This window comes from Hylobates moloch, unplaced genomic scaffold (genome assembly GCF_009828535.3).
Source record: "Hylobates moloch isolate HMO894 unplaced genomic scaffold, HMol_V3 SCAFFOLD_21, whole genome shotgun sequence".
Classification (NCBI taxonomy): Eukaryota; Metazoa; Chordata; class Mammalia; order Primates; family Hylobatidae; genus Hylobates; species Hylobates moloch.
In genome coordinates, this window is record NW_026652296.1 from 25,794,302 (window position 1) to 25,812,406 (window position 18,105).

Below are 18,105 nucleotides of genomic sequence, written 5' to 3' on the forward strand. Positions count from 1 at the left end.
GGGGTGATGGGTGGGCCGCGGACCCAGGGCCTCTCAGAGGGGTATCCCAGTGCTGGGCTTGACCTGGGTCCTCCAGGCGCCCCCCAGCCCCTCTCTCTTTGCCCAGAGCTCCTGCATCAGCTTCTCATACTGGAAGGAGACAGTGTCCATCCTGTTGAACCCGGACCGGCAGTCACCCTCTGCTCTCGTTAGCTACATTGAGGAGCCGTACATGGACATAGACAGGGACTTCACTGAGGAGTGACCTTGGGCCAGGCCTCGGGAGGCTGCTGGGCCAGTGTGGGTGAGCGTGGGTATGATGCCACACGCCCTGCCCTGTTCCTCCCTGCTGCTCTCTGCCTGCCCCAGGTCTTTGGGTACAGGCTTGGTGGGAGGGAAGTCCTAGAAGCCCTTGGTCGCCCTGGGTCTGAGGGCCCTAGGGCACAGAGCCTCAGTCCCCATAATGAGGACAGGGTACCATGCCCACCTTTCCTTCAGAACCCTGGGGCCCAGGCCTACCCAGAGGTAAGAGGACATTTAGCATTAGCTCTGTGTGAGCTCCTGCCAGTTTCTTGGCTGTCAGTCCCGGAGTGAGGAGGAAGATATGGGTGACCCCCTCCCCCGCCCCCCCATCTGTGAGCCAAGCCTCCCTTGTCCCTGGCCTTTGGACCCAGGCAAAGGCTTCTGAGCCCTGGGCAGGGGTGGTGGGTACCAGAGAATGCTGTCTTCCCCCAAGCCTGCCCCTCTGCCTCATTTTCCTTTAGCTCCTCTGGTTCTGTTTGCTCATTGGCCGCTGTGTTCATCCAAGGGGGTTCTCCCAGAAGTGAGGGGCCTTTCCCTCCATCCCTTGGGGCACGGGGCAGCTGTGCCTGCCCTGCCTCTGCCTGGGGCAGCTGCTCCTGCCTGAGCCTGGACACGGGGCCCTTCCTTGTGTTGCCAATTTATTAACAAACAGCAAATAAACCAATTAAATGGAGACTATTAAATAACTTTATTTTAAAAATGACTGCTGTGGACCTGGCTTTGTCCCTAGGACTGTTTGTTTGTTTTTCCCTCCTGAACCCCAAAGAATGAGAAGGAAACTGGCTGTGGTGTTTATTCAGGGCCTGAGGAAGGCTGAAGGCAGCAGGGGGGATGCGGAGATGGCAGGATCGGGGCAGGTGGCCTCAGCCAGATGTGCAACAGCAGACATTCCTCTTCAGAGCCCAGGGGGTCAGGCCGTCACTCCTTGTGCTGAGAAGAAAGGGACAGCTGAGTGAGCAGTACTACCTGTCATCCCCCACAGTCCCCCTGCACAGAGAGCAATGCCCCCGCCACTCCTCACCTTGGGGCCCAGGGCGTCCCGGGTCCGTGCCCGCAGCTTGTTGGCCTGGGTTTCCGCCATGTCTGCCCGCTCCTCCGCATCGTCCAGCTCGTGCTGGGCCTTGCGATACTTGGCCAGGTTGGTGTTGGCCTGCTGTTCCTGGGGGCACACACAGGGCCTTGGCTCCTCTTGGGTGACTGAGATGCTTATTCTGGTCCCTGCCCCAGTCCCAGAAGGGAGCTGGCTCCTGGTCCTCAACTTTGTTCCTATTGCCACTGTCCATCCTCACCAATACCATAGCGGGAATAAGGAAGTTGGGACGCACCAACTTCTTAATGATGTGCCTTTTTGCGCCTGCCCCACCCCTCAGAGGCAGCCCCAGCCTTGGCCAGGGGAAAGCACGTGGGGTCTGTTCCACGAGACAGAGCTAGGTCTGATCTCCCCAGAGAGGTTAGAAGCTTCTCTGTTCCCTCTGGGTCACTGAGCTGGGAGGGTGGAGCTGCTGCTGATGCCTCACCTGGCCAGACCCTGGGGCAGAGCTGGGGTGCCTGGTCCAGGTGTCCAGGCCCCAGCACACTCACCGCCTCCTCGAACTGGCGCTTGTAGCTCTTGACCTTGCTCTGCAGCTTGTCCACCAGGTCCTGCATGCGAGCCAGGTTCTTCCTGTCCTCCTCGGCCTGGGTGGGCAAGGGGGACTCAGGGCTTGCTTGGGCTGGGCCAGCTCCAGGGCCACTCCCCAGGGAGACCCTGTCGCCCACCTGGTATGCGAGCTCCTTGACACGGCGCTCATGCTTGCGCACACCCTTAAGGGCCTCAGCGTGCTTCTTCTGCTCTGCGTCGAGCTCAGCCTCCAGCTCCCGTACCTGCAGGCAGGGGGACGGCCTGATGCCAAGCCCACCCCTGGGTCACCCACCCTGCCTGCGCCAAGGACTAGAAGGGCTGCACACACCTTGGCCTCCAGCTTCTGCACCTGCTTCTTCCCGCCACGGAGGGCGGCCTGTTCCGCCTCCTCAAGGCGGGCCTGGAGCTCACGCACCGTCTGTTCCAGCGTCTTCTTCATCCGTTCCAGGTGTGCACTTGTGTCCTGCTCCTTCTTCAGCTCCTCAGCCATCATGGCTGCCTGTCGGGGAGGAGGGGCTGGTCAGGTGCCCAGCCTCAGGGAAGTCCCTCTGCAATGTTGTTCCAGGCTCCCCATAGCCCTTGCCCAGCCTCACATCAGTGATGGCCTTTTTGGCCTTCTCCTCGGCCTCCCGCCTCTCCTGTGCAGCCTCCTCCACCTCCCCACTCAGCTGGGCCAAGTCCGCCTCCAGCTTCTTCTTCTGGTTTAGGAGGCCTGTGTTCTGAGGGGAAGCAGAGTCTCAGAGCCAGCCAGCAGGCCTGCACCTGCTCTGTCCCCAGGGACTCCTGTCCCCACCTGTGAATGCAGAAGGTTGAGGCGCTCGGTGGCCTCCAACAGCTCCTGCTCTGCCAGTCGCCGGCTGCGCTCGCCCTGCTCCAGGGCAGCCCGCAGCTCCTCCAGCTCCGCGGCCAGCAGCGAGGCCCGGCGCTCCAGAGCCTGCGCCTGCTCGCGGAGCTCAGCCGCCAGCCGTTGCTCCTCGTCCCGCCCTGCCTGCTCCTCCTTGAGCTGTGCCTGCATCAGCCGCGTGGCAGCCTGGGCCTCTGTGGCCTGGCGGGTGGCATGGCCCAGCTGCAGCTCCAGGTCGTTGAGGTCACCCTCCATCTTCTTCTTGAGCCGCAGCGCCTCATTGCGGGCCCGTGTCTCTGCATCCAGGGAGGCCTGCAGGGACTCCACAGCTCGCTGGTGGTTGCGCCTGTGGGAGGAGGGTGGCATGAAAGGGGGCCCAGTAGGGGCATACCTGTCCTTAAAAATGCCCACGGACCGTTGGAAACAAGAACCCATTTTGTCACCCAAGTGAGTCACCCCTCCCCGATTTAAAGTCTCTTGTGACTGCCTGTGGCCCATCAGAGCAAGTTCATGGACAAGAGTGAGGCCCAGGCAGACAGAGGTGGACTGACTCTGGCTCCACCCCCAATGTGTGACTTTGGGCAAGTCCTTTAGAATCTCTGAGGTTCACAGCTAGAATGGAGACAGCAACCTGGACCTCAGAAAGTCCCATGGGAGGGACAGACTAGAGAGAGCAGAGTACACACTGCTCTCGGGAGGCGGGGACGGGAGGAGGATGGATACACCTCAGGTTAGCGCACTCCTCGTCTTTCTCTGCCAGCTTCCGGTCCACTTCTGCTTTGACCTGGGAGAGCTCCAGCTGGATCCGCAGCGTCTTGGTCTCCTCCAGCTCCAGGGCCCCCTGTGGATACAGAGCAAGCAGGGTCGGGTGTGGGGGGATGGCCAGTGGAGCAGCAGGTCAGCGTCCACCCACCCCTGCAGCCAGCCCCTGACCTCTGCCTCCTCCAGTGCAGCCTGGATCTCACTCTTCTCGCCTTCCAGCGCCTTCTTGGCTTTCTCCAGTTCCTGGATGCTCTTCCCACTGAGACTCACCTGGTCCGTGAGGTCGCTGATCTCCTCTGCAGTGGACAGGGTGCTGAGGGGCCACCCCCATGGCTTGTACTCCCACCCAGGTCACTCCACTCACCCCTGATTCCAGGGTGGCCCCACCAGGGCACCCCCTGTGACTCCAAGGTGCTCCGACCCCAGGGCAGCACCCTGGCCCTGGCGTGTGGCAGGTCCTACCCTGCAGGTTCTTGTTCTCCCGCTTGAGCGTCTCCAGGGCTTCAAGTGCCTCCTCGTGACTGTGCCGCAGCCGGAAGAGCTCAGTGCCCAGGCCACGGGCCTCCCTCTGTGCCGCCTCCAGCTCCCGCTGCATCTCCTCCTCCTGCCGCCGCCGTTCCTCCAGTGCCCGTTCCAAGTGCCGCTGCTTCTTGTCCAGCGCAGCAGCTGCTGAGGTCGCCCGCTCCAGCTCCAGGGTTACATCCTCTGACTCTGTCTGTAGCCGCAGCTTGGCCTTCTCCAACGACGAGCACTTGGCGTTGGCAGCCTCCACGCCCTCCTCTGCCTCCTGCAGCCGCAGTGCCAGCTTTTTTCTAGGCCATGGGACCAGACAAGGTGTGGACCGTGGAGGGAGGGAGAACAGCCCCAGCAGTTCCCTTCACCCACCCTCAGCGGGGCTCAAGCACAGGCATAAAGCTCTGCATGGCAGTGGCCTGGCCAGCAAAGCACTCACTTGGCCTCCTCCAGCTCCTCAGTCCTCTGGATGGCATCTGCTTCGTACTTGCTCCTCCACTGGGCCACCTCGGCATTGGCCTTGGACAGCAGCCGCTGCAGCTCAGCCTGGGCCTCAGCCTCCTCCTCGTGTTGCTCCCGCAGGAGGTCACAGTCATGCCGCAGAGCCTGCACGGCGTGGGCCAGAGCGCTCTTGGCCTGCAGGGACACCAGTGACCTCAGCATTGGTGCAGCTCAGTGGCTCTGGCACCCCCCTGCCCACTCCATGGTCACCGGTGCCAGCCCACCTTGCTTTCCTCCTCTAGCTGGCGCCGCAACTCTTCCAGGCTTTGGGCGGCCAAGGCCTTTCCACGGCTCAGCTGACTGATCAGACACTCCTTCTCCTCTAGCAGGCGACTCAGCTCCCCTGCAGGCGAGCGGACAGGTCAGGCTGGCGAGGGCTGCACCAAAGCCCTGCCTGGTGTGGCCAGCTGAGCCCCAGCCTCACCGCTTTCCGTCTGTAGTCGCCCACGCTGTGTGCTTGCGTCCACCAGCTGCCGCTGCAGCTCCTCCACCTTGATCTTGGCCTCGCTTAGCTGATCCTCATAGGTCCGGCACAGCTTCTCTGCACTGGCCTAGGATCCCAGGTTGGGGGTCAGGGGTTAGGTGTCAGAACAAGTCTGTGCATCAGACGGCAGGATCTGGGATTGGAGACTGGTAAGCTAGATGTGGGCCCAGGAATCAAAGGGAGAGCAGAGCCCCAAGTTCAAAGAGAAAGAGATTCTACTGCTGGGCTTAACAGATAGGTGTCAGAACTGACAGGGCTGGGCCAGTCCCAGGGCAGTGGGTCAGGGTGAGAGTTGGGATGGAAGCTGTGGAGTCAGCTGGGGACAGTGGTCAGAGGTCAGCTGTCAGGATTATGTGGTAGAAAGGTCAGGGGTCAAGGCTAGGGTGCTGGGGTTCAGGACAGGAAGAGAGTCAGGACAGGTATTAAGTCGGAGTTCAGGAGTCAAGGGCTGGGGTCACAACTACTGCTGGTTCAAGGGTCTGAGGCTGGAAGTAGATGCTGGGTCAGAAATGACCTGGAGTCAGGGAACAGGGCTTGGGAGTCGGCTTAAGGTCAGGACTAGTAGGAGGCTGAGAAATGGGGGTTGGGTGCCAGGTGAACAGGTCAGGGCTCAGGATAAGGTACCGGGTGGAGGCTGGTATGGGGACAGTATTGGCTGCTGGGGTCGGGTTTAAAGTCAGGGTGGGTATGGGGTGAGGAAGGCATGGACACCTTGGCACGGGTCAGAGTCTCCACGTTGGCAGCCAGGTCGTCCACCTCCATGCGCAGCTCGCTCTTCTCCTTCTCCAGCTTCTGCCGCACCCGCTGCAGGCTGTCCACCTGCTCCCCCAGCTCCGCCGCGCCCTCTGCCTGCTTGCGCCGCAGCGCCGCCACTGTGGCCTCGTGCCTCAGCGCCGCCTCCTCCAGCTCCCGCCGCAGCCTCCCCAGCTCCGCCTCGCGCTTGCGGCAGCCCTCGCGCTGCCCCGCGGACGCGCCGCCTGCCTCCTCCAGCCGCTCGCTCAGCTCCTCCAGCTCCCGCGCCGCCTCCGCACGCTGCTTCTCCACACGGGCCCGGGCTGCCCGCTCTGCCTCCAGCTCCTCTTCCAGCTCCTCCGCCCGAGCCTGGGGTGGGCACGTGGGGCAGCTGTCACCTCTGTGGGCCTCTGACGCCAGGCCTCACCCACCCGACCCCCACGCACCTGCAGCTCCTTGATCTTCTTCTGCAGCTGGGCCCCCAGGAGCTGCTCGTCTTCCACCCGCAGGCTCAGCTGGCTCAGCTCGGAGTCCTTCCTGGGAGCCACAGGGTGGGTGAGCCAGCACAGGCCTTAACTCCCACCCACCTGCCTGGGACCCCCATAACGCCCCCAAGTCCCCTTCAGGCCCTGAGGGATCTCACCCCCATGCACCTGCTGCACTGGGCCCTGAGGCCTCAGCCCTGGACCCTGGCTAGGGCCCTCAGTCCAGGGAGGGCAAGACGCTACCCCAGTGCCCCATCTGTCAACCCCCACCCTTAACCTCTGCAATGCCGCAGGAACCACAGGAATCCAGAAGGGAACAAGGGCCGGGTGCAGGCTCAGAAGGCCCCCACCTGCTGCCCCACCACACCTACTTCTTGAGCTTCTCCTCCAGCTGCTGCTTGTCTTGGGCAGCATCAGCCACCGACTCCTGCGTCAGCTTCAGGTCACCCTCCAGCTTGCGCTTGGCCCGCTCTGTGTCCATGCGCAGCTTCTTCTCCTGCTCCAGGGAGCATTCCAGCTGCAGAGCGGGCACAGCAGGGGTCAGCCATGGCCCAAGCCAGCCAGCACCCCGGCCCCACCACCCAGTCTCCGGGTGGCCCTGACTCACATCCTCCACCTGTTGCTCCAGCCGGAGCTTGGCCTTGGTCAGCGCACTCACGCGGTCCTCCTCGGCCTGCAGGTCACCCAGGGCCTGCTGGTGGGCCTCCTGCAACGCCTTCTTTTCCTTGGTCAGCCGGGCCACTGACTCGTCCAGCGCAGCCATCTCTTCCGTCAGGTTCTTCACCTGTGCCAGGGCCAGGGTCACCATGGGGACGTCCTTCCCCGCACTCTGAGGGGCCACCATACCAGGTCAGAGCAAGTGCCCCTTCCAGCTATGGGACTCAGGCAAGTAACTTGACTCCGAGCCTCCACCGCTTCTGCCTAAGGGAAGGACCCTCCTCATGGGGCTGTAATGAGGATTCAGGAGTGGACGCACCTGCAGTGCTCAGCACCACACCTGGCCCGGTGAGAGATCCACAGATGCCAGCCATGTGCAGTATTAGCAGGTGCTCAGGGCAGCTGCCTCCTAGTCCTGGCTTCCTCGGTGAGCACCTGTGAGAACCTAAGCTGCCTACGCCCGCCTCACTTTCCCTCCTGTGTAATGGAGTCACTCCTCCAGCACTGGGAACCACAGGGGCCGTCACGAGGGCTCGAGGTCAGAAGTCACCTGCGGGATGCTGAGCTGGGGATATGGAGTTCCTGCCCTCAAGGGGCTTGCACTCCAGTATGGATGAGGATCACCAGCATGTGCTAAACACCTACTGTGTGCAAGGCCTAGGAGCATGTGCTCAGGAAAGGACAATTACACACCACATCACCACCTACCCTAATGGGGTAAGTGCTGCTAACCCTACTTGACAGATAAGGAAACTGAGGCCCAGGAAAGGCAGTGACAGGCCCAGGGCCACAAAGCAGAGGCTTAGCAGAGCAGGGGTGGGATCTGCAGCCACTTGGCCCCAAAGCTGGCCCCTGGCTCAGGGCCCTTCCCCACAGCTGGCCCGGCCCACACCTTGTTCTCAGTGGCTTGCTTCTCCTTCTCAGCTTTGGCCAGTGTCAGCTCCAGGTCATCAATATCCTTCTTGAGCTCCGTGCACTCGTCCTCCAGCTTGCGCCGGCGGGCGGCCAGGTCAGCGTTCACCTCCTCCTCATCCTCCAGCCGCTCACTCAGCTCCTTCACCTTCCCCTCCAGCTGCACCTTGGACTTGATCAGCAAGTGGCAGCGCTCCTCGGCATCTGCCAGATTGTCCTGCTCCTGGAGGGCACACGGAACGGGGCCGGGTCGGGGGAGGGCCAGGTAAACCAGCAGAGAGACACCAGGCTAGGCCCTGGAGAGGAAACTGCCTGTTTGTCTATCCAAAGGTTTGAAGCCTGTGCTCAGCTGTGCTCTGAGAACTCAGGAATGCCTTGACCTGCTCTTGGGCATGGAGGGGCAAGGGCTCAGAGGGACACACCAGAGCATCAAGAGGGGAGTGTTAGACATGTGTGGGGCGGCCCAAAGTGAGGCCCAAACAAGGGTTCTGAGAGAAGCCCACTGCCCACTGCCCTGCTGTTGGGCTGAGGCCTTCCAAGGTGGCAGGGTGAGCAGCAGCAGCCCCTGCACGGCCACGGACAGGCTCCTGGAGGCAGTCCCTGGAAGGGCTCAGGTATCCTTACCCCCCATTTCCTTACTGCCCAGCTGCGTCACAGTCTCCTGCACTAGCAGGTGAGTTTTGTGACCACAGGGCCATCTCTGTCTTCCCACCAACGTTCCTCCTGCACTAGCCTGAGCCTGGCACACAACTGATACACAAAGCCATGTGCCGAAGGCAGGAAAGCTTGCTCTGTGGACCTGGGGAGATTCCAGACCCTTGATCTGTGCCCTCTGGCTATCACCCTGTTACCTGCCGCCTGGGTTCCCATGGCCCTTAACCAGAGAAGACAGCATGGGTCTGTTTGGTTTCAGGGATGGCAGGGAGGGGAGAGCTGTGGTTCCTCTGCTTTAGCGGGAGGCCAAGGTGGCACGAGGGGAGAGTGCCAGGACACGTGGCCAGACGAGGCCTTGGGGTGGGGAGGCTGGGACATGGAGGTCTCATCTCATGGCATCTCTGGAACAGGAAGACATAAGGCCTGAGCCCCATGGGTCTGGCTGTACTATCCCTCAGAGCAGCTCAGGGTACTCGGGGCTGGGGACACCCAGTCACAAGGGGAACCCCCGACTCACGGCCTGCAGCTGCAGGGCCAGGTCATTCTTCTCCTGGGTGACGCTGACGTGCGTCTCCTCCAGTTCCTGGCGCTTGGCCTCGGCTGCAGCCAGCGCCCCTCGCAACCCCCGCAGCTCTGCCCGCAGGGCCGCCAGCTCCTCCTCAGCCTGCGCCGAGCGCAGCAGCGGCTTCATCTTGAAGAAGAGCTTCATCCATGACCAGTTCTTGACGGCATTGAAGGCACGGATGTTCCACTGGATGGTGAACAGCGCATCCCTGGGGAGGGGCAGCCGAGCTGTAAAGGTGGCTCAGTGCTACCCATCACAAATGGTGACACTTGGCACAGTTCACTTGTTTTGCCTTCCCAGCAGCCTCATGGAGTAGCACCTAATACCTCTGCTTTATAGGTGAGGTTGAGGGGAGGCCCACAGTCCCACAGGCCTGCCTCCAGTGAAGGGGCTCATGAGCCCCCCACGTCCGCCTCTGCAAGTCCCAGAAGACACCAGGGCTGTCAAGCCATGGGGCTCTGGGGTCAGCGGCCTGGGCTGACATGCCAGCTGGCACTGGATCTCTGACACGGGCACCCCTCTGCTGAGTGGAGACCATCACAGCGCCTGTGTCTCAGGACCGTCAGCGCTTTAACCAGGATAATGTAGAGAAAGTATCTTGCCTGGGGCCCTACACGCAAGTCTTGGAAAACACTGGTGCCATCGCTACCCCTCCGGGCCACACACTGGTGGCCTGAAATGGAGAGGCAAGTGCCCTACCCCACTTTTTGAGGTGAGGAAATGGAGGCTGGGGGACACAGAACAGAACCTTGCCCCAACCAGGCACAGGGGCTGATCTGACTACAGGGCAGCATGTCAGGGTTGGGAGAGCCAGTGGGTCTGGGAGCTGAGGGGCAGGGGCCACACCCTGTCCCCAGCCTCCTTCCCACACCCACCTGCCTCCCAGCAGGCGCTGGTACTCGAGGCGCATGAGGCGGCCGCGGCTCCGCGCCTGCAGCAGCGTCAGCACCTTGGCCAGGCGCTGGTCACGGAGCTCTTCCAGGACGCCTAGAAGCCCAGCCTTGAAGAACACCTGGGGGCAGAGAGGTGGACAGCCAGGATAACCCCCAACCATCCGCATGAACCCTGCCCAGTATGACCGCCACAGCCAGGGCCAGCCCTGATCCCACAGTGCCCTGACCTTGGTGTGGCCAAACTGGTACTGGGTGTGATCCAAGTCCAGCGAGCCCAGCAGTTTCTCTGTGGCCTTCCTGCTGTCCATGAAGGTGTCATCCGGGATGGCACTGGGGTTCAGGATACGGTACCTGGGAAAGGAGGGCAGAGCTGGTCAGGAGAGGGCTGGGTGTGGGGCACAGGCCACTGAGAATGGGGAAGTCAGGGACCGAGGAGGCTCGTGTGGGTGGCAGGGGACCCGTTCCTGGGCCTCTCCGAGGCTGGTGCGGAGGTTCCAGTAGGGCACATGCCGAACAAGGGGGCCAGGGATGCGTCACCACACTGGGACACTAGGGATACGCCACTTAAAATCCTTGGGGGGTTGGCTGGGCACGGTGGCTCACGCCCATAATCTCAACACTTTGGGAGGCCGAGGCGGGTGGATTGCTTGAGCCCAGGAGTTCAAGACCAGCGTGGGCAACATGGTGAAACCCCATCTCTACTAAAAACACAAAAATTAGTGGGGCATGGTGGCGGGCGCCTGTAATCCCAGCTACTCAGGAGGCTGAGGCAGAAGAATCTCAGAATCGCTTGAACCTCAGAGGGCAGAGGTTGCAGTGAGCCAAGATCCTGCCACTGCACTCCAGCCTGGGCGATAGAGCAAGACTCCGTCTCAAAAAAAAAAAAAAACAAACAAACAAACAAACAACCACAACCTTGGGGGGATTTTAAATGCATTCAGTAAGTTTTTAAAGAGGCTTTTTACAGAAGGCATGCACTATTTTTAAAATTTTTTTAAAGGCAAAAAATATTAGTAGAAGATGACATGCTATGCCCTATCACTGAAGAAACATTTGGGGGAAAATTCTAATGCAAAAGAGCCAGGGCTCCCAGCCTGCCCACTTCTAAGCAGACACATGTGCACAGGGCTGTGTGGGTCAGGTAGGCTGCAGCCACGCTGTGAAGCCCCCTCATGAGGGGGACTCATTAAACAAAGCATGCAGTCCACCAGACTGTGCGATGTTTTGCAGCCGGGAAAAACGGATGATGATGGCAGGCGTATGCCTGTGGATAAGGAATGATCTCCAGGCCAGACTGTTAGAAAAAACAAGCTCACAGCACCATTTGTGTGTGTGCGTGTACAGTATCTCTGTGAACCTCTGTTTACAAAGGAGAGTGTGGATGGCACCATGACTTCTGGAGGGAGAAGGAACAATGGATGCTTGTTGCCCATTGAGGGAACGGGGAGGAGCTGGCAGCACTGCCCAGGTGCTTGCTATGTGTGAGCCGTCTCATGAAGCCTCGTCCACGTGATTCTCATTCAACTCCCAAATCTGCATCCTTTCTGCTGGCTGCCCTGAGCTCCAGACTGATAATCCCAATCTCCCCCATGACTTTTCTAGGATGTCTTTTGGAGGCATTTCAAACCTGATATATGCAAAACAGAGTTCAAACCAGTATCCCTTCACCTCTCCTCCAAATCAAAAAACCCTGTTTTTGTAGCTCAGTAAATCTACCACCGGTAGCTCCCAGGTTGCTCACTCCCAAAACTAGAAATCACTCTTGTCTTTTCTGCATCCAGAATTCCGTGTCCAGCTCATCAGCGAGGCCTGTTGGCTCCACCTCCAGTATTTGCCCCAAGCCTATTCACTTCTCCCCAAGTCCCCGGCCAGGTATGAGCCACCCCCGTCTCTTGCTGGCATGCCTGGCCAGGCCCCTCAGTCCCTGCTTCCCCCTCCAGACAGGACCGTCTGTTGGGCTCTGACATGTGTGTCCTGCCCAGCCCCTCAGGCCTCCACCTGGAGCAGCGGGCAGGGGGAAGGGGTCACCCACCGCTGCCGGAAGTCGGTGTAGAGCAGCCTGTTGGGGAACCCTTGGCGGCAGATCCGGATCCCCTCCAGGACCCCATTGCAGCGCAGCTGGTGTAGCACCAAGAAGGCATCCATGACCCCTGGACGTGAGAGGGGAAAAGGTCAGAGGTCAACAGGCACACCCGCAGGCCCCAGAGAAAAAGCAGCAGTGGAGACCCTGCGAGGCGAGGGGGAAGATGTACTCAGCCTCCGGGCATCTGCCCTGTCGCCTTCCCATGACGCCTCCCGGCCCCAGCCAGGCCAGCCCTGGGTGACTACCTGGGGTTTTCTTCTCGTTGGGGACAATGCAGCGGACAAAGTGGGGCTGTGTGGCCCGCAGGTTGGTCATCAGCTTGTTGAGGTTCTCCTGGCAGCGGGGAAGAGTGAGGGAAAGGCACAAAGGGGGCAGAGAACCAGAATTGGATGCCGCAGTGGTCAGGACTGAGACGGGAGCAGGGCCCCAAGTGCCCTGCACTTTTGCTCTTTCACTCTCATTCTGGTGATGGGAGACCCTTCGCTGTCTCCCATCACCACCACCAAAGTCTTCACTCCCCTGCCAAATCCCCATCCCTCCCAGAGCCCCAGGGCTCCCACCCCTTCCCCACAAACCCTGCCCAGGCAGCGTAGGGACGGGAAGCAGCACAGACTTGCTGTGATGTTCACGTGGAGAGGAGTTAAACATCACTGCAAGTCTTAACGGCCGCCCGCCCAAGGCACAGGGGACAGGGCAGGGGGTGAAGGACAGGGCTGGAGGCTGCCAAGAGTGAGGATCTATCTCCCAGATGGGGCCTTACCTTGTGCAGCTGGGACACCGTCTGGAATGATGCTGCCTTCTTACGCTTCTCTTTCACCCCAGACTTGGGGGGCTCGGCTGATAGAGACAAAGGGCCTGGTCACTCCAGGGAATGTTGCTCTGTGGGCCCCTGTCAGAGTGGAGATCTCGTCCCTCGGTACTCACTGGAGCAGGAGCCCGCATAGTTCTCATAGAGAGTCGCCAGGAGCCTATTCTGTGACTTCTGGAAGATGGGGACCACGGTCTCATTCAGGGGATCCTTGTTTTTCTCCAGCCAGCCCACGATGCTGTAAGGCACCTGGAGAGACCAGACAGGTGCTGAGCCCGGGTGGGAGACCTGGAGCAGGGAGGGAGGAGCCTGGCTGAGGGCTGGGGTTCCAGCAAGCACCTACCACGCCTGCGTAGTGGACCACCTCGAAGTGGGCCTGGTACTTGCGCTTCTTGTCAGGCCGAGGCTGCTGGAAATTGGGTGACTTCCCCGCGTGGTTGTCATAGAGCTTGGCCCGGAAGCTGGCGTCTGAGGCCTTGGGGAACATGCATTCCTCCTCCAGGATGGACAGGATGCCCAGTGGCTGGGAACAGAAAGAGCTTGAAAAGCCACCATCAAGCCAGTCCATCCTGGAAGGACTGAACCCCTGTTCCTCAGGCCATGTCCCTTCTGGGAGCCTTCCCAGATCCCCAGCCTCAGCCATCTCCCCAGATGGTCAGAACCCATCTCCTAACAGAGAAAAGTTTGTGGCTTGGCTCCAGTCCCCTCCTGCAAAAATCTGCAGCACCGAGGTGTCATCTTCACTTCTAACAATGGCAAACCCAAGCTGGCATCTCTGTACCCACTCTCACCCCCGCCACAGCCATGGCTGTCACACACAAACACGGGGTAAGTAAAAAAAAAAAGCCATCAAGTTCACATTTTGGCTTCCTCACTCACTACCTGTGGGGCCCTCCGACATCACTAAGCCTCAGTCTTCTAACCTGCAGAGTGGGAAGATGAATGTCTTCAGTGCTGATATAATATTTAAAAAGCTGTCAGTCACCTAAATGCCCAGCCGTAGGGGACTGCAGAAGTGCATCGTATGAAACTCATCCACTGCATGAACTACTCTTGCCGTCAGCAGCATCAAAATACATTTTCAGAGAAAAAGTAGGATATGAAATGAAATCTGTGTCTATAAAAGAAAATGGATAGGCCAGGCGTGGTGGCCCACGCCTGTAATCCCAGCACTTTGGGAGGCCAAGGCGGGTGGATCACTTGAGGTCAGGAGTTCAAGACCAGCCTGGCCAAAATGGCGAAGCCATGTCTCTATTAAAAATACAAAAATTAGCTAGGTGTGGTGGCACATGCCTGTAATCCCAGCTACTTGGGAGGTTGAGGCAGGAGAATTGCTTGAATCCTGGAGGCAAAGGTTGCAGTGAGCTGAGATGGTGCCATTGTACTCTAGCCTGGGCGACAGAGTGAGACTCCATCTCAAAAAAAAAAAAAAAAAAAAAAAAAAGGATAAAGGAGTTCAAGGAAATAAACCTAAGTGTCATGTGACCGGCTGTAGTAGGAATGGGGAGAAACATTTTTTCCCCTGCCAATTTTTCAAATTGTCTTTCTTCCATTCTTTGCACAATGGGTAAATAAACAATGTTCCACAATCACAAAAACAAGGAAACACACCCTGCCCTGCACCCAGGGCAGTTGTAGGGATCCAGTGAAATTGTGGCTGCAGATGGGGCCTTGTGAGCTGCAGAATTCTGAGCACCCAGGAGGAGCTGTTGTCCACAGTACTGGGATGCATGCATTCACACTGCTCACACACTCACCAAGGCTCACTCACGGTCAATTCCAACACACCCACTCACACGTGCCCTTACACAAGCACATAAACACTCTGCCAACTACACTCACATATGCATGCTTACTGCAGTGCAGTCACACGCTTCCATGCACATTTGCACAGGCTTCTATGCAAGCCATGGTCATCCATCCCTGCTTGCTCACCACACACACCCTCCCTTCCTCAAAGTGACCTTGCCACGGCCCCCACCTTCTCGATGAGGTCGATGCAAGGCTGCAGGTCAAGGCCAAAGTCGATAAAGACCCAGTCGATGCCCTCACGCTTGTACTCCTCCTGCTCCAGCACAAACATGTGCTGGTTGAAGAACTGCTGTAATTTCTCATTGGTGAAATTGATGCACAGCTGTTCGAAGCTGTTGAACTACAAGAGGGAGGGGCCTGGCTCAGCAGACCTCTCGCAGATGGGGAAAGGGAGGCCCGGGGAGGGGCATGAGTTCACCCCCAACTTGCAGGCAGAAGGCCAGGGCTTCTGCCCCCCGCCCCCCCCCACAGGCCCATGTCCTCTACCTTGGAGAGAACAGAGCCCAAGGTGAGGGCCTGTCCTCACCTCAAAGATCTCAAACCCAGCGATGTCCAGAACCCCGATGAAGAACTGCCGGGGCAGCTTTGTGTCCAGGGTCTGGTTGATCCGAGACACCAGCCACCTGAACAGCCGGTCGTAGGTGGCCTTGGCCAGAGCCCCCACAGCAAACACCACCTGGAGGTGCAGGGAGGCTGGGCTGGGACCTGGCAAGGAGGGGACCCTGCCCGGTTGTCCCCCATGGGCTTGGCCTGCAGGCAGCTCACCTGCTCCACACTCTGGAGCTTGGTCACATACTCGTTCCCTACACGCACCCGGGGATGCAAAAGGCCTTTGAGGAGGTCCCCACTGCTGACCCCCATCAGGTAGGCAGCCTTGTCGGCACCTGGCAGGGCACACGAGTGGGGTAAGGGAGGAGGACACCACCATGGGCACTCAGGGGCTCTACTATCTCAGCCTGGGGCTAGGAGAGGGAAGTTAAGAGGGGTCAAGTTCAGGGCTAGCAAAGCCTCAGGAGGGTAAGGGTTTGGAGCTGAGGAGGCAGAGCCAGGTAAGACTGAGGTGAAAGGTTGTGGATAAGAGTTGGGGTTAACCATCATGGACAGGATGCTGAGGTCTGGGTCAAGGTGAAGGCCAGGTCAGGGCCCCTCACTCTCAGTGCCATCAGCCTCCGCCTGCTCCTCACGCTGCTTCTGCTTGAACTTCATGTTGCCAAAGTGCAGGAGGGCGCCCACGATCTTATAGCAGGCGCACTTCTCATCCACGCTGAAGCCCAGGATGTCCATGGCATGCTGGGGGGTGGCGGGGAAAGCGAGTTCAGAGAGGTCTGGGCTCTGCCAGGGTCCAGCCAGGCACCACCCCTGGACCATTCATGCAGCTGGGGGCACCGGCAGTGCTGCCCGATCCCACCACAGGCACCCACACAGCTCCCCTCCCACCAGAGCCCGTACGTCGGTGGCAATGAGCTCCTCCCCATCATTCATGTTGTCCACGGTGATGACGCCCTGGCTGCAGAAGTGGTAGTCATAGGGGTTCATAGACAGAAGCAGCATGTCTGGAGACACAGGGCAGAGAAGGGCGGGTCAGGCGGTGCTTACCAGCTATTCTCCCCCCAACAATTGCAGCATGGGGGTCCTGGGGGGCAAGCCCAGCAGGAGCCTAGGGCCCTCCCAGAGGACCTCATCTCCCAGTCTGGGGCCCAAGTTTCTCATCCTCACCCCCGCCAAGGCCAAGGGCACTGAGAGTGAGGGGCCCTGACCTGGCCTTCACTTTGACCCTGGCTTCTTTTTCTGGTTCTCTGGGGAATGAACCACAGTCCCCACGTCTCACTCATCTTTTGAGTGTTGCTCATGGCCCCCTCTGGCCCGGATCCCATGCTAGATGCTGGCGCACAGGGAGGACCGGACTCTGCCCTCGAGGGGCTTGCCAGGGAGGAGAGCTGGGCCTAGATAGTCATCAGTGCGCCTTGGTGCTGGATGGGACCTCTCTAGTGTCAGGACAGCAAGTGGGGTTTAGGGCTTAGGCTCCTGGAGGAAGCGATAACACGTTGGCAGGTTGCTGGAGCTAAGAGGACTGTTCCCTAGCAGGAAAGTAACCAAAAGTCCCAAGAAAGAAGAGAGGCCACAGACCCCAGGACAGGGAGGGAAAGACCACCAGGGCCTGGCCTGATGGAGGCCAGGAAGCACCAGGCAGCCCCTCCAGGTTCTGACTCCCAGCCCCTTCGTCGTACTGCCCCTCACCCTGCAGCTCTGGCTTCTTCCCTGAGAGGATCTGGTAGTAGACGTGGTAGCTGCGCTCACCGGGCAACTGGAAGATCACCCGTGACTTCTCCAGGAGATCTGGGGAGAAGGGCGCTGGCCTGCCATCTCCCGCACCTCCCCAGAGTGGATGTCCCAAGGGGGCAATGCGGAGGGAGAGAGGGGGGCAGGGAGTGTGCAGGGGGGCTGCGTCTGCACCTGCCAGCTTGTGTGGGGAGGGCGTCTCTCCTGTGCCTGTGTCATCGCATGAGCTGTGTGTCTGTACGTGTATGTGTGTCTGTGTCTCTGGCCAGATGGGTCAGTGTGTGTCCTTGTGTGTGTGGGGGGTGAGTGTGGTGTCTGCATGTGCAGGTTATCTGTTGGTGTGTCAGCGTGTGTGCGTGTGGCCGAGCCTCCGTGTGTGTGTGTGTGTGTGTGTGTGTGTCTGTGTAGGGGTCAGGGTGTGAATTACAGCCTATCCCTGTCCCCGTCACTGCCTGCCTGTGCTCATCTGTCAAGACCTAGCCATGCAGCCCAACGTGGGGAGTGGCCAACGTGGGTGCCACTCTGTGTCCCTGGCCCCCCTTGAGTGTGGCCTAGGCGCCTGGGGTCTGTGCAGCTGGGTGGTACTGGGGCACTTCCCAGCGGGGTGCCTGGAAGGATGGGGCACTCTACGTGTAGCTGTGTAGCTGGGGCAGGAGGGCCATGGGCCAGGCCTGCCCTCTTGGTGGCCAGAGAGAAGACTGGGGACGGGCTAGGGGTGCAGTCACAGGAGCCTGACTGGCCAAATGAGGATTTGGGTCTCCATCCTCAGGTGACGGGGATCTAGAGAAAGCTTCAAGCAGGAACAGGATATGACCAGCAAAACTATGGCCGCATAGAGGAGAGGAAGCTGGAGACCAGGCAGAGGCTGGGGTGATGTTCTGGTGATAGGTGAGGTGGCCTGAGCTGGGCAGCAGCCAGGGGGTAGAGAGAAGTGCCCAGAGCAGGCGGGAGCCCAGAAGTCGTGATGACAGAGGCCGAGTTGGGATGACCGGGCTCAGGTCTCCTTCCCCTGCACCGCCCGCTGGGGGCTGACTCACAGCTGTCAATATCCGCGGATGCCAGCTTCCCAGAGGGACCAAAGTGAATGCGGATGAACTTGCCCTGTGGGCAGAGGGGCAGCCCTCAGCCAAGGGGCACAGCCAGCACTGTCCCCACCTGTGCCCGACCTGCCGCTGGTGGCCTGCCACATCCCCGCCACCCCTCCCACTTCGGCCACT

General features: G+C 59.8%; 2 protein-coding genes across 3 annotated transcripts in view; one reads left to right on the forward strand and one right to left on the reverse strand.

The window, feature by feature from the left end:
- Window positions 1-985, forward strand: part of TRPC4AP (transient receptor potential cation channel subfamily C member 4 associated protein) — an 89,962-nt gene extending 88,977 nt beyond the window's left edge. For both annotated transcript variants that reach the window (XM_032142477.2, XM_032142478.2), the window contains exon 19: window positions 107-985. In XM_032142477.2, coding sequence (XP_031998368.1) covers window positions 107-244 — 138 coding nt within the window. In that variant the 3' untranslated portion in view covers window positions 245-985. The remainder of the gene's footprint in view (window positions 1-106) is intronic.
- A 111-nt stretch (window positions 986-1,096) lies between these two features.
- MYH7B (myosin heavy chain 7B) overlaps window positions 1,097-18,105 on the reverse strand; it is a 46,167-nt gene continuing 29,158 nt past the window's right edge. Inside the window, exons 13-45 of the mRNA XM_032142476.2 lie at window positions 17,926-17,989; window positions 16,847-16,945; window positions 16,058-16,161; window positions 15,760-15,898; window positions 15,374-15,492; window positions 15,135-15,284; window positions 14,778-14,948; window positions 13,140-13,319; window positions 12,913-13,045; window positions 12,749-12,825; window positions 12,234-12,321; window positions 11,938-12,055; window positions 10,133-10,256; window positions 9,888-10,024; window positions 8,965-9,220; window positions 7,774-8,016; window positions 6,832-7,008; window positions 6,596-6,741; window positions 6,186-6,276; window positions 5,719-6,108; window positions 4,948-5,074; window positions 4,748-4,866; window positions 4,462-4,658; window positions 3,972-4,321; window positions 3,681-3,805; window positions 3,473-3,588; window positions 2,697-3,093; window positions 2,497-2,622; window positions 2,232-2,402; window positions 2,041-2,145; window positions 1,864-1,959; window positions 1,304-1,441; window positions 1,097-1,230 (exon numbers count right to left, since the gene is read on the reverse strand). Coding sequence (XP_031998367.1) covers window positions 1,201-1,230; window positions 1,304-1,441; window positions 1,864-1,959; window positions 2,041-2,145; window positions 2,232-2,402; window positions 2,497-2,622; window positions 2,697-3,093; window positions 3,473-3,588; window positions 3,681-3,805; window positions 3,972-4,321; window positions 4,462-4,658; window positions 4,748-4,866; window positions 4,948-5,074; window positions 5,719-6,108; window positions 6,186-6,276; window positions 6,596-6,741; window positions 6,832-7,008; window positions 7,774-8,016; window positions 8,965-9,220; window positions 9,888-10,024; window positions 10,133-10,256; window positions 11,938-12,055; window positions 12,234-12,321; window positions 12,749-12,825; window positions 12,913-13,045; window positions 13,140-13,319; window positions 14,778-14,948; window positions 15,135-15,284; window positions 15,374-15,492; window positions 15,760-15,898; window positions 16,058-16,161; window positions 16,847-16,945; window positions 17,926-17,989 — 5,103 coding nt within the window. The 3' untranslated portion in view covers window positions 1,097-1,200. The remainder of the gene's footprint in view (window positions 1,231-1,303; window positions 1,442-1,863; window positions 1,960-2,040; window positions 2,146-2,231; window positions 2,403-2,496; window positions 2,623-2,696; window positions 3,094-3,472; window positions 3,589-3,680; window positions 3,806-3,971; window positions 4,322-4,461; window positions 4,659-4,747; window positions 4,867-4,947; window positions 5,075-5,718; window positions 6,109-6,185; window positions 6,277-6,595; window positions 6,742-6,831; window positions 7,009-7,773; window positions 8,017-8,964; window positions 9,221-9,887; window positions 10,025-10,132; window positions 10,257-11,937; window positions 12,056-12,233; window positions 12,322-12,748; window positions 12,826-12,912; window positions 13,046-13,139; window positions 13,320-14,777; window positions 14,949-15,134; window positions 15,285-15,373; window positions 15,493-15,759; window positions 15,899-16,057; window positions 16,162-16,846; window positions 16,946-17,925; window positions 17,990-18,105) is intronic.